General features: G+C 47.9%; 1 protein-coding gene across 1 annotated transcript in view; it reads right to left on the bottom strand.

Moving 5' to 3' along the window:
• PIWIL4 (piwi like RNA-mediated gene silencing 4) overlaps nt 1-13,165 on the bottom strand; it is a 400,590-nt gene that overhangs the window by 70,214 nt on the left and 317,211 nt on the right. The window contains exon 16 of the mRNA XM_073612470.1: nt 10,010-10,163. Coding sequence (XP_073468571.1) covers nt 10,010-10,163 — 154 coding nt within the window. The remainder of the gene's footprint in view (nt 1-10,009; nt 10,164-13,165) is intronic.

Here is a 13,165-nt window from a genome sequence, read left to right as displayed (position 1 = left end):
GCGGTGAAGAGAGTTGTGGCTGCCGGGGCGATGAGCCAATCCCAGCGACCCTGGAGTTCTTCCCGTTTTTGGAAGGGGGGACATCTGATGAGTCTCTAAAGGGGGACCCCAACACAGCAGCAACTCGTGCCCAGATCAATGTCCAGGAGGCAGCTAGGGGTGGCCCAAAGGAGCAGTGGGTATTGAGCCAGGGAGAGCACAGTCCAGGCAGGAAGACAGCAATCACCCGTAGCCCCCACTTTACAGCAATCCACCAAGCAGAGGCAGTCCAGTAAGAGTGGTAGGCTGGGAGTGTGATTAGGGAAGGCCCAAAGCACGGGGACCCAGGCAGAAGGATGGCAGAGACACCAGGCCCCTGGGCACCTCCACTGGCCCACGCAGGCAGTCTCTACTGGTCAGCACACCAGGCCACTGCAGGGAGGTGGATGGATGATGAGGCAGGTGGGGGCAGCAAGATCTGCGTTCTCGATTTGTAGCCGCACAGGAAACAGCAGTGTCAGGCAGGCTCCACTAGGCTGCTGCAAGCGCTCCCAGCGGTCCAGCAAGCTATCAGACCATGCCAGGCAGGTGGAGGGGCAGGCAGGAGGATGGATTACAGTCTCAAGGAAGGATGGCAGTCTTTTACCGCACGGCCAGGCTGGGATTAGCTCGCTCCGGCCAGGTACAGGTCAGCAAGATGCTTGAGCAAGGCACGGCTTCCCGGACGACCACAGTAGAATCTCCGCTCAAGATCCGCTCAGGACTCAGCAGGGGACAGAGAGAAACAGGTAGGCTGGTCTTTTTTATGCAGATAGATGCGTGGATGGCGAAGGATTGAGCTCAGGATACCCGGAGCTCCTCTCAGACATGTCCGCTGCCGCTCACATTCAGACACGCCCCCCGACACCAACATCTTTGATCTTAAAAACTACAGGATAATGGTGTGGTAACTTGCCCAAATAAAAAAAAAGCATAATAATATTATTCTTAATATCACTAGAAAAAAAAAGCCTTTGAAAATTAGTTTGCAATAATTCCATCAGTATCACCAGCAAAGCAGCTTCATTATTATCCCATTAAAGAAGAGAATTGTGCGCTGCATTTGGAGATTTCATAATTTGCCACGTCACGAATGTTAATTCTCCATTACCAACGCTAGTTTACAAGACCGACCGCTTCTAGCTCGTCCTTGCTTCCGAGCATGTGTGTTTGTACTTTGGACTTTTGTCCGACGGACTTGTGTACACACGCTCCGACAACACACATTCGTCCGCAGAAAATTTTAAAACCTGCTAGCCAACATTTGGTAAATAAAAGAGCGACAATTTTTGCTATAATAAATATGTCAGTTTAGGCTGATATGTATTCTACATATTTTTGGTAAAAAAAAAAAAAATCACAATAAGCGTATATTGATTGGTTTGCGCAAAAGTTATAGCGTCTACAAAATAGGGGATAGATTTATGGCATTTTTATTATTATTATTATTTTTTACTAGTAGTGGCAGCGATCTGCAATTTTTATCGGGACTGCGATATTGCGGCGGACAAATTGGACACTTTTGAAACATTTTTGGGACCATTGACAATTATACAGCGATTAGGGCTATAAAAATGCACTGATTATTGTATAAATGTCACTGGCAGGGAAAGAGTTAACACTTGGGGGTGATCAAGGAGTTAACTGTGTTCCCTAGGTGTGTTCTGTAGGGGGGGTAGGACTGTCTAGGAGAGAGAGAGAGAGATCGGCGTTCGTACGCTGTACCCAAACAAAATTGACGTCCTTTTTTCCCACAAATAGAGCTTTCTTTTGGTGGTATTTGATCACCTATGCGGTTTGAATTTTTTGCACTATAAACAAAAAGACCAACGATTTTGAAAAGAAAATATTTTTTTTTACTTTTTGCTATAATAAATAGCCTCAAAAATGTTTTTAAAAATGGGATTTTTGACTTACCGTAAAATCCATTTCTCTGAGTTCATTGAAAGACACAGCGCTCCATTATTCAGAACCATAGGGTTATATCGCCCCTACAGGAGTAGCACACTAGGCAGAAAAAAGACTTGGCTATGCCTATGGGCAGTCCTAGGTGATATACATCCCCTCTCTGCTATAGGCCTTCAGTTTAGTAACAAGCAGTGTCAGAAGCATTAAAACTCCTTAGAGGGGTGGGTGCTGTGTCTGTCAATGAACTCAGAGAAATGGATTTTATGATAAGTCAAAAATCCCATTTTCTCTTTCGTTCATTGACAGACACAGCGCTCCATTATTCAGAAGCATACGGACATCCCCAAGCAGTTCCAAACATGAGGGGTGGGACAAAGAAAAATCCCAAGGCTAACACAAGAGCCAACCAGGTAACAGGAGCTCAACACAGAAACAAACTGGAGCCCAACCTGAACAATACCCCTTCATAAGGGAATAGACCCTCTAAAAAGCAGCCTGCAACACCTTGCAGCCAAAAGAAGCATCCTCAGATGCCAGCACAGCCACGTTGTAGAATTTTGTGAAAGTGTACACCGACAACCAAGTGGCCGCCTTGCAAACCAGCGCAGCTGATGCCTGATGATGGAAGGCCAAAGAAGCAATAAGCCGCCAAGTAGACTGCGCCGTAACAGGGAAAGGAGGAACCCAACCCCTGATAGAATAGACCAGAGTCATTGTCTGTCTGAGCCATCAAGAAAGGTCGCAGCAGAAGCAGACAGACCCTTTTTGGCTCGTCCGTTATCACAAACAGTGATCTCAGCCCTGTGACTGCCAAATACACCCGAATCGCTCGAACACATCCAGGGCATGTAAGGTAAATCCTTTAGGACATTTTGACCTGGGACACAGGGAAGGCAATACAACGTCCTTAATCAAAAGGAATCAGAAGAGGGAACCACGGACAAGGACAAGGGAGAAGAACTACTTCATCTTTGTGGATCACCAGGTAAGGCACATGACATGGTAATGCCTACAGTTCCGACACTCTGCGAGCAGAGGTGATAGCAACCAAAAAAGCCACCTTCTGGGACAGAGCAAGCAAAAGAATCTCCTGAATATTTTCAAAGGGAGGCTCCTGTAGAACTGAACGCACCAAGAGTAGATCCTCGGCGGTAAAAGTGACCGCACCAGTGGAGGCAGATGTCGGAACCCCATAATTAAGATTATGCACCAGGGAGTGAGAGACCAAGGGACACCGAAGAAAACTGCCAAGGTGGACACCTGGCCCTTGATGGTATTCAAGGCCAAGTTCTACTCAACCCCCCCATGAAGGAAAATTTAAATCCAAGCCACCGAGAAAGAACAAGGGTAAATGGCAAACGCCCCACACCAGGATATGTATGCTATCCATGTCCGGTGGTAAATCTTCCCAGAGGAAGGCTTCCTAGCCTTCAGCAGCGTCATAACTTCAGCACCTGGCTCATAACAGCCAGGCCTTCAAAAACCAGTGACTGAAGCAGGATGGAAGATCGGCCCTTGGGACAGTAGAACCTCCCTGAGAGGCAGTCACCAAGGGACGTCAGCGACCAAGCGCACCAGGTCAGCGTATCAAGACCGACAAGATCATCCGGGCCACTAGAATGACCTTTGGCCTCTATCCTACGCAAAAGCCGTGGTAGAATCTTGAGAGAAGGAGAGGTATAGATCCGACTATACGGGCCCCACGGGGCCACCAGAGCGTCTGCAGAGTCCACCAGAGGAACCCATGACCTTGCCAGAAACCTCAGTCCCTTTTTGTTAAGCCAGGACGCCAACAGGTCTACCGCGAGAGTGGCCCATCGGAGACATACCCGATAACACATGTCCTGGTGAAGGGACCACCCTGTGGACCAACACTAGCCGACTGAGGCAATCGCCTGCCATTTTTCCACTCCTAGGCGGAGAGGGTCGGAACAAGGTGTTCTGCCAACCGGAGAATGCTGGCTACTGTCAGGGCTGCCAACATAATCTTAGTTCCGCCCTGGTGATTGACATAGACCACCGCAGTGGCATTGTCTGACTGGATCCGTACCCGGAGCCCCCGAAGTCGACCTTCATGATCCATACATAGTCTGATCACTCGAAGTCCCAGGATACCGGATTCCTCCAGCGTCCAATGGCCCTGAGCAGAACCCAGTCCCAGGACACCTTCCCACCCGGACAGACTGGTATTGGTGATGACCACTGTCCAATACAAGGGGAGAAAGGATGTGCTCTGCCGAAATCCCGGAGAGTGAAGCCACCAGACCAGGGATCCCCGGTTTTCTGGCTCAGCCGAATCTGATAGCTCAGAGACCTCAGGCACTTTACAGCTGGATCTCACTTGAAAGGAGCTTGTATGGAACTGCGCAAATGGAACCGCCTCAAAAGGTAGATACCATCAGGCCCAACACCCACCTGCAGGACCGCAGGGAGGCCCAACTGCGAGACAACAGTAGTTGAAAGGCAGCATGGAACTTCTGGAGTTTGCCCAGAGGAAGAAACACTCTGGCCAGAGATGAAACCAGTCAGGCCCAGATAATCCAATGTTCTGGAAGGAGCCGGAGCAGACTTCAGGTAGTATAGAAGCCAACTGAAAACTGAGGTCTGTATAGCGAGCTACGTCGCCCCTCAGAGTAGCCGAGGACTCTGCTCACAAAAGATCGTCCAAGCAGCTAAGGACCGCAATCCCCTGCTTATGTAACCACGCCAGAACTGGGGCCAACACCTTTGTGAGTATGTGAGGGGTGGAGGTGAGACCAAAAGTCAACACCATGAGATGAAAATGCTCTTTTCCCACAGTAAAATGGAGGAAGTGTTGGTGTTGGGCACATATTGGAGTCCGTAAATAAGTATCCGTGAAGTCGACAGAAGCCCCGAAAGACGCCATGATGAAGAGACGCCACCACCGTGTGGATGGACTCCATTCTGTACCCACTGGAACAGGGACAAGCACACCCTGAAGCAACAGGGCTTGCACAGCCCCAAGGAGAACTGCCAACAGTCCGGTGACAGATGCCAATTGGAAGGAAAAAACCCTTTTCGTGTTTCAAGGCCGGAACACTAGGACATAGGTGAGGGCGCTCCTTCATGCTGAAGGGGACTTGTCTAGGGAGACCCGCTCTCGGCTCGCCAGACCAGGGCTATTGCATGCCAAGAAGGACTGCATCCGCTACGAGGCCCTTTTCCCCATTTCAGACTGTGGAAGACATTTACACCTCCCTCCTGTGAGACTCGTAACAATGTCATCCAGGGTAGCCCCAAACAGACAATTGCCTTGAAATGGTAACCCAGTCAGAGCTTTTTTAGAAGCCCAGTACACAGACCAACACTTAAGCTCCAATACATGTCTAAGCACCACTGCAGAAACAGAGAGCTTGGCAACCAAGGGAACTGCGTCCAAGAGGCATTGCATACAAACTGGTCCACCAACTTAGCAAAAGCAGAGGGAATCTGCTCGCCCTGCAGGTATGTCAACCGGATCCTTAAAAGCCGGAGACTTCTCTACCAGAATCACGGTCGCCTTTCTCAACCTAGAGACCGGGTGATCCACTACTGGTGGAACAGTCCACACTTTAACCACTTGACATCCGCGCTATGGCCCAATGACGGCCACAGCGCGGACCTGAATTCCCGGGAGGCCGTCATATGACGGCCTCCCCTGTGCGCGCGCCCTGCAGGGTGCGTGCGGAGCGCACTGTGATCACTGAGTCACTGAGACTCAGGTGATCACCGATCCGAGTAAGGGGCCGGCTCCGGCCCCTTACCATGTGATCAGCTGTCAGCCAATGCCAGCTGATCACATGATGTAAACAAAAGATCGGTAATCGTTTTTCTTTTCTACTCACGCTGATAGCATGAGTAGAAAAAAAAGCCGATCACCGGCTCAGATGCGAGGGACAAAGGTCCCGAAGTGGAAAAGGCACATCTGCCTCATCTGTGCCACCTAACAGTGCCCACAGTGCCACCTAACAGTGCCTACAAGTGCCACCTATCAATGCCTACAAGTGCCACCTATCAATGCCCACAAGTGCCAGCTATCAATGCCCACCATTAGTGCCAATCAGTGCCACCTAGCAGTGCTGCCTATCAGTGTAACTGATCAGTGCCCATTATTGCCACCCATCAGTGCCCATCACTGCCACCCATCAGTGCCCATCACTGCCGCCTATCAGTGCCCATCAGTGCTGCCTCATCAGCGTACACCAATGAAGGAGAAAAATTGCCTGTTTTAAATTTTTTATACTAAAATATAAAAAAATTATTATTTTTTTTTTTTTTTAATTCAGACTTTTTACATTTTTTTAACAATAAATAAAAACCGCAGAGGTGATCAAATACCACCAAAAGAAAGCTCTATTTGTGGGGGAAAATGACAAAAATTTCATTTGGGTACAGTGTTGTATGACCGCGCAATTGTCATTCAAAGTGCGTCAGCGCTGAAAGCTGAAAATTGGTCTGGATAGGAGGGGGGGTTTAAGTGCCCAGTAAGCAAGTGGTTAAGGAGGGACCCCACAAAGGGGTACCTCACAGCGAAGCATCATTGGAACCACAAGGGGACACTTTGGACACTCCCAGTCCTTACAAACAAATATTCCAAAATAGGAGGAAGAAGGGAACGCTTTTGCCGTGCGAGACAGTTTATGGGTGCCAAGGGGACCGGCACCTCCGCCGCAGCCACAGCTACATCCTCCATCTTTAGTTTCCCGCACATATGTAATAAGGGAGACAACCAGCACCTTCTTGTGCGCCACTGCAGTTGTGGAGGAACAACCTCACTAGCTGACAGGACAGGAAGTTTGGCCACCAATCCCGCAAGGTGGGCCACAGCCATGATGGCAGAGCCAGACATTGGATCAGTCGAGACCGATGAGGCAGGGGAGGGTGCCATTTACTAGCCACCTGTGAAAATGCAAAGAACACAGGGGGGCCGCCGACTGAGACCTCTGCCGCCTTAGGCCCCGCACAGGGGCGTCACCGAGGTCCCACAAGGGGGACGTCGACCGAGTCCCAGCACAGGGGGCACTGACCCAGGCTCCTCACAAGGAGCACTGATCGAGACCCCGCACTGGGGCGGCTACTAATACCACATACAGGGGGCACCATTGGACCCCTAACAGGGGCACTGGCTGCGACCACGCACAGTGGGCACCTACGGATACCCCGCACAGCGGGCATCCCTGAACCCCTCACAGGGGCCACTGGCTGGAACCCCACACAGGGGTGCCTACGGATGCCCCGCACAGGGGACACCACTGGGCCCTTCACAGAGGGCATTAGCTGAGGCCCCTCACAGGGGGCATCCACTAAGGCCCTCACGGGGGGCATCCACTAAGGCCCCTCACATGGGGCACCTATGGAGGGCCCACTTAAACAACCCCCCCAAAAGGGGGTCTCCCTCAGAGACCCCACAGCGCCGTCCCTCTGGAAGAAGGCATCCGGCGTGGCCTTGCGGCTAGTAAGCCTAAGCCCCTTACTTACTGTTCCAGCGAGTGCACGGGTAACGCTCCCAGACGGGTCCTCCTCACCACCAAAGTGGGGAGCCAGCCCCGCTCCAGTGGGACTATGTCATGGCCGACCTAGCGCGTAGCTGCGGTCTGCAAGCGCTCGCTTGACGGACTGGGAAGACCACTGGATCTTAGTGTCCAGCCCGTCGCCCAGTCCGGAAGTTGATTGTAGATCTCACAGGAAAAATCCAAGAGAAAAAAAGTAGCTTAAAAAGCAAAAAAAAGCCAAGACCAGAGATCTCAGCAGGGAACTAGGTCCTTACTCCTGACTAGGCAGAAAAAACAAACTGAAGGCCTATAGCAGAGAGGGGAGTGTATATCACCTAGGGCTGCCCATAGTTGTAGCCAAGTCTTTTTTCTGCCTAGTGTCCTACTCCTGTAGGGGGGGCGATATAATCCTATGGTTCTGAATTATGGAAAACTGAGTCTGTCAATGAACGAAAGAGAAAAACAAATTTCTTCCTCAGTTTAGGCCAATATACATTTTTCTACATATTTTTGGTAAAAAAAAAAATTGCAATAAGCATATATTTATTGGTTTGCGCAAAAGTTATAGCGTCTACAAACTATGGGAAATTTTTATGGCATTTTTATTATTATTTTTTTTTACTAGTAATGACGGTGATCTGCGATTTTTAGTGGTACTGCGGCGGACAGATCGGACACTTTTGACACAGTTTTGGGACCATTGACATTTATACAGCGATCATTGCTATAAAAATGCATTGATTACTGTGTAAATGTCATTGGCAGGGAAGGGGTTAACACTAGGGGGCGATAAAGGAGTTAAATGTGTGTTCCCTAGGTGTGTTCTAAGTGTGAGGGGATAGGACTGACTGCAGGAGGAGACATATCGTTGTTCCTACTTAGTAGGAACAAATGATGTCTCTTCTCGCCTGACAGAACAGGGATTTGTGTGTTTACACACACAAATCCCTGTTCCTGCTCTCGTGCACGCGATTGAGTGTGGCCGGCGGCATTCGTGCCCGCCAGCCACATGAATCGGGTTCCCCACAATGCAGCGGGCGCACGTGCACCCCTGCTATCGCCCTTAAAAAGGTACAGACGTACCCATACGGAGATTCGCGGGAACTAACCACTTTGCCGCCGTATATCGGTGTGAGCCAGTTGGCAAGTGGTTAAGGAGGGGTTGGCTACCTCTAGGCTCACCTACCCTCCATTAGAATGCATGTGCTTCCACTGTGGGGGATGTCATAAATTTACATGAGTTAGGACTGCAGAAATATCGAGGTGACTTAGTGCGGCTCTGCATCTTACACATGTATTTGCATTGTGCCTAATCAATTTAGGAGACACTTGTTGGATGTTGTCGACACTACCAGGTTACTTGGGAGTCACCAAGACCAGAGCTCAATGCAGAGATACAGAGTTTTCTCTGGCAACCATGATTAAAGATATAGCCAAACAGATTCATTGCTTGTCGGGAACCACAAACCAGATGGAAAGAGCAGTTAAAATCACACCATTAATGAAATAGCAAAAATAACAATTCAGGAATGTAGTAAAAAAAAGAAGCCATGGTTTGGATGCCAGAGCGGGTAATCAGACGAGCCGGGGTCAGCGTAGTCAGGAGTAAAAATCAGGAACAGGAATCGCAAGGGAAGTCAGCCAGGCCAAATTATACATAGGTAAACAAAGTAACGGACTGGAGATCATAGACCACGCAAGGGCAAGGAGGAAACAAGCTAAGCTGCTTAAATAGCAAAAGGGGGCTAGCTGTAGGCTGGACTAATAAGGCAGGTAAACGGTAACCAGGTGAATCACTGTGACAATGAGTGGCTGGTAAATAGCCGACAGTTGAGCAGCTTCTGAGCACTGAAAAAAAAGAGCTATTCATTGAGTAGCAGGAGCCCAGCCCTGACAGTCCTTGCCTGCCAGTGGGTTGGCAAGGCAGGAGATGTTCACAGGGCTCCACTAAAACATTTGCCTGTAACTGTACAATTTAAGAGGGTGATGGTGGATATCATTGTGTGACTAGCCATTGCCAACAATTCAGAATAACATTACAGCCTGACAGTCATGGACTATGCCATCCAGAGGCTGTGGCACTATCCTCTCTTATAGCGGACAAGGCCGCTAATGCCTTGATGGGAATCTTTACAAGAGTCACATTCTCAATGGAGCTCCTTGGTGATCAATGCCTGCAGTTTGTATGTGACCTGATTCAGGCTCTCTGCAAATACTGATAATGAATATTGAGGCTAGTCCTTACCACCACAAACAAATGGTCTGTGCCTCACTAGTTGTTTGCCCACAAAGAGGAACCCCAGGAGTCCACAGGCTTTTTGCCATTTGCACTCCTATACAGAAGGCAAGTGAGAGGACCTGAGGTCGCCATGGTAGATAGATTATGCGATGAGGCTTTTGGTCTCCTATGTGATATCAATAAATATAACTTATAATAGTTAGATAACAATACATAGTCCTTGAGGCAGGGATTGATGTGAATGGTTCAATGTACTGTGTAGGCTGCGTGATATGTAAGCTCTGTTTACCCATGAGCAATAAATTACAATGCTATAAGTTTGGTTCTTGAAGGCATTTGCTTGCACACATACCTGTAGGCCCTTGGAATCTCTGTAAAGCATGCCAGAAGTTGAGGGATCTCATAATCCACAACCATCTGTAACTGGCCGTCTCCAACTCCATCACGATAGACAATTATGCGGTTAGGCCAATCATTATTGTTTCTCTTCCACTTTTCAATGGCACCTGTTGCAAAGACATAAACATATAACTTCAAAAGTATGTGTAGCTGGGTGCTGAATTTGTAAAAATACATAAAGCGGAGTTCTAGCGCTTTCTGTGTTTATTAAAAGTCAGCAGCTACGAAAAGTGTAGCTGCTGACTTTTAATAAACACACATTTACCTGTCCCACGATCCAGCGATGTGGCCGCCCGAAGCTTCGCTTCTCTACCTCTCTGCGGTTCCGGCATTGCAAGGGTGGGCACCCGGCTGTGGCAGCTTGCGGCTTCACAGCCGAGTGCACACTGCACATGTGCGAGTCGCACTGCGTGTCCTGAATGGCTGGGCAATCTTCTGGGACCTGTGATGTGTCCCAGAAGATTGCAGGGAGGGAGGGGGAGAGGAGGAGTCACCTAGGCGGCACAACCAGAAGTGGGAGCTGGGTACCTGTCAAAACTAGGTACCCCCCCCAACAAAAAAAAAAAAAAATGACATGCCAAATGTGGCATGTCAGGGGGTCAGAAGTCCTTAAAGCGGCAGTTCCACTTTTGGGTGGCAACAAAATTGAGTACACCCCTAAGTGAAAATGTCCATATTGGGCCCAAAGTGTCAATATTTTGTGTGGCCATTATTTTCCAGCACTGCCTTAACCCTCTTGGGCATGGAGTTCACCAGAGCTTCACAGGTTGCCATTGGAGTCCTCTTCCACTCCTTCATGATGACATCACGGAGCTGGTGGATGTTAGAGACCTTGCGCTCCTCCACTTTCCGTCTGATGCTCAGTAGGGTTTAGGTCTGGAGACATGCTTGGCCAGTCCATCACCTTTACCCTCCTCTTCTTTAGCAAGGCAGTTGTCATTTTGGAGGTGTGTTTGGGGTCTTTATCATGTTGGAATCCTGCCCTGCGGCCCAGTCTTCGAAGGGAGGGGATCATGCTCTGCTTCAGTATATGACAGTACATGTTGGCATTCATGGTTCCCTCAATGAACTGTAGCTCCCCAGTGCCAGGAGCACTCATGCAGCCCCAGACCATGACACTCCCACCACCATGCTTGACCTTAGGCAAGACACACTTGTATTTGTACTCCTCACCTGGTTGCCGCCACACACCCTTGACACCATCTGAACCAAATATGTTTATCTTGGTCTCATCAGACCACAGGACATGATTCCAGTAATCCATGTCCTTAGTCTGCTTGTCATCAGCAAACTGTTTGCGGGCTTTCTTGTGCATCATCTTTAGAAGAGGCTTCCTTCTGGGACGACAGCCATGCAGATCAATTTGATTCAGTGTACAGCGTATGGTCTGAGCACTGACAGGCTGCCCCCCCCCCCCCCCCATTTTTGCAGCAATGCTGGCAGCACTCATACTAATACCAAAAATAACACACCTACTCCCCATTCACACCTGAGACCTTGTAACACTAACACGTCACATGACACCGGGGAGGGAAAATGGCTAATTGGGCCCAATTTGGACATTTTCACATAGGAGTGTACTCACTTTTGTTGCCAGCGGTTTAAACATTAATGGCCGCGGATTGAGTTATTTGAGGGGACAGCAAATTTAAACTGTTATACAAGCTGTACACTCACTACTTTACATTGTAGCAAAGTGTCATTTCTTCAGTGTTGTCACATGAAAAGATATAATAAAATATTTACAAAAATGTGAGAGGTGTACTCACTTTTGTGAGATACTGTATATAAATATATCAAAGTGAGTCCATCTTTCAATGCCAGTCCATAAAAATATATATAGATATATATCTATATCTATCTATCTCTCTATCTCTCTATCTATCTATCTATCTATCTATCTATCTATCTATCTATCTATCTATCTATCTATCTATCTATCTATCTATCTATCTATCTATCTATCTATCTATCTATCTATCTATCCATCTATCTATATTTTTATAAACTGCGCTCAATACTACAACCTATTAAAGTGGTTAACTCTGTTACACCACTTGTACCTACAGGTAAGCCTATAATAAGCACAGTTTAGGAAATAATCAGAGTGCATGCAGCCGATGACATCATCGGCGCATGCGCTCTGAAGGTCCGGCCAGTCAGTCAAACATTGATGGTATGTAAACTGTTGGAGGGGATGATAAGAGACTATATCCAAGATATTGCTTTTGAAAACAGTGTCATTAGTAGTAATCAGCATGGATTCATGAAAGATTGTTCCTGCCAGACCAATCTGGTAACATTCTATGAGGAAATGAGCTGTCATTTAGATAAAGGAAGGCCTGTGGACATGGTGAATTTAGATTTTACAAAAGCATTTGATACAGTTCCCCATGAATGCCTAATTTACAAATTGAGATCTGTTGGCATGGATGATTGTGTACGGACTTGGATAGAAAACTAGTTACAGGGGCACTTCCAAAGAGTGGTGATAAATAGCATGTACTCACAATGGACTAGAGAGGTAAGTGGGGCACCCCACAGCTCTGTCCTGGTACCAATTCTACTTAATTTATTCATAAATGGAAAACCTCAATAAAATAAAAGGGATGGATAACTACATGGCGAATTAGGTTTAATATTGAAAAATGTGAAAGATGTCAAGTATATGAATGCAAGTTACTTGCTGGGGGGGGGGGGGGAGCATTTGGGGGAATTCAGGATAGAAAGATCTTGGGGTCCTTGTAGACCAGAAGCTCAGCAATGGCACACAATGCCAAGCTACAGCAAGCAGAACATTAGTATGTATTAAAAAAGCGTACCTACTCAAGAGATATGGTTATAATTCCACCATATTAAAAAACTCTGGCCATGATGCATCTTGAATATGCCATCCTGTTCTGGTCACCAGGCATGAGGCAGAATGCTAGCCCAGATGATACACAGTGATGAAACAAATCTCCCTACATAAGTTTTACATGCATATCTTATGTCTTAAGCTTTATATATTCTTTAGAAAGTGCACGTTGAGTTAGAGATTTTCTCTTCCTGTTCAGCACTGGAAGTGTATTCTTAGCATACAGCCAAGACAGCTAATTGGAGGAAAGAC

This window comes from Aquarana catesbeiana, linkage group LG02 (genome assembly GCF_042186555.1).
Source record: "Aquarana catesbeiana isolate 2022-GZ linkage group LG02, ASM4218655v1, whole genome shotgun sequence".
Classification (NCBI taxonomy): Eukaryota; Metazoa; Chordata; class Amphibia; order Anura; family Ranidae; genus Aquarana; species Aquarana catesbeiana.
Note: the sequence above shows the minus strand (reverse complement) of the source record. Positions and strands in the feature narration are given on the sequence as shown.